The sequence below is a fragment of the Entamoeba dispar genome, genomic scaffold, assembly GCF_000209125.1.
Source record: "Entamoeba dispar SAW760 scf_1105229461875 genomic scaffold, whole genome shotgun sequence".
Classification (NCBI taxonomy): Eukaryota; Evosea; order Mastigamoebida; family Endamoebidae; genus Entamoeba; species Entamoeba dispar.
In genome coordinates this window covers 1-1,144 of record NW_001854911.1, presented here as the reverse complement: position 1 = coordinate 1,144, position 1,144 = coordinate 1, and the positions used below count along the sequence as shown (strand labels likewise).

General features: G+C 30.0%; 2 protein-coding genes across 2 annotated transcripts; one reads left to right on the top strand and one right to left on the bottom strand.

Moving 5' to 3' along the window:
• EDI_232980 (heat shock protein, putative) lies at positions 1 to 598 on the bottom strand (the record flags this gene model as incomplete). Its single annotated transcript, XM_001739000.1, has 1 exon — positions 1 to 598. A coding segment is annotated over one exon (598 nt), but the record flags the coding sequence as incomplete, so codon positions are not given.
• A 109-nt stretch (positions 599 to 707) lies between these two features.
• EDI_232970 (uncharacterized protein) lies at positions 708 to 1,144 on the top strand (the record flags this gene model as incomplete). The annotated part of the gene is made up of 1 exon (XM_001738999.1): positions 708 to 1,144. A coding segment is annotated over one exon (437 nt), but the record flags the coding sequence as incomplete, so codon positions are not given.

The window sequence follows — 1,144 nt, the reverse complement described above, 5'->3', positions numbered from 1 at the left end:
CCAAGATCATAAACTGCAATATTCTTTCTTCATTTTCTTTTCTTGTATCTATTCCATATGCTAATGCTGCTGCTGTTGGTTCATTAATAATTCTTTTAACTTTTAATCCTGCAAGTGTTCCTGCATCTTTAGTAGCTTGTCTTTGTGCATCATTAAAATATGCTGGACATGTGATAACTGCTTCATCTACTCTTTTCCCTAGTTTAGCCTCTGCATCTTTTTTTAATTTCTTAAGAATCATTGATGAAATTTCTGTTGGAGAATATGTCTTCCCATTAATATGAATCCATCCTTCTCCATTCCTTCCTTTAACAATTTTGTAAGGTCTTCTTTCTTGTTTATCATTTTTGTATTGACATCCTATCATTCTCTTAATTCCACTGATAGTAGTTGTTGGATGTAATGCTTCCATTCGTTTTGCTGCTTCTCCAACTAATATTCCTGTTGGTGTAAAAGAAACACAAGATGGTGTTGTTCGTTTTCCTTCTGCATTCTCAAGAATTCGAGGTGTTGTTTTATCAAAAACACACATACATGAATTTGTTGTTCCTAAGTCAATTCCAATGCAAGTTGACCTTGTAGGTTGTGAGATGAACATAATAATAATTTAGTTCTTGTGAGTTGAAATTAACTTTCATTTTCTTGAACTTTCCGATAAATAAAGTTGAAAAGAAGATTTTTTAATCTTGAAATCAAAATGAATATTAATGCAAAAAGAAATACCACATGAAATCATCCAATTACTTGATGGAATTAAGTTTCAGAATGAAAAAATCTTTGAGATGCAAGAAGAACAAGTTCAATGGAATAAACAACATGCTATTAATCTTAAATGTATCTTAGACAAAATCAATGAGATGTATCAAATCATTAGAGACTTTAAACAAACAAAAACAAAGTCTATTCAACAAAATCTTAATACTCATCCATCTCTTACCACTACTTTCACTCCTAAATCAATCAATAACTCATTACAAATCATCCCTAATGAAAGTTCATCCAAAAAGAGAATTTCTAGTCCTATTATCAATAAATCCTCTCATACTACTAATGTTAAAAATATTCAAAACACACAAAGAACAAATCCAGTTCAATCGTTGGTTGATCTTAAAGATAATTTACTTAAAAGAACTAAAGAAATATC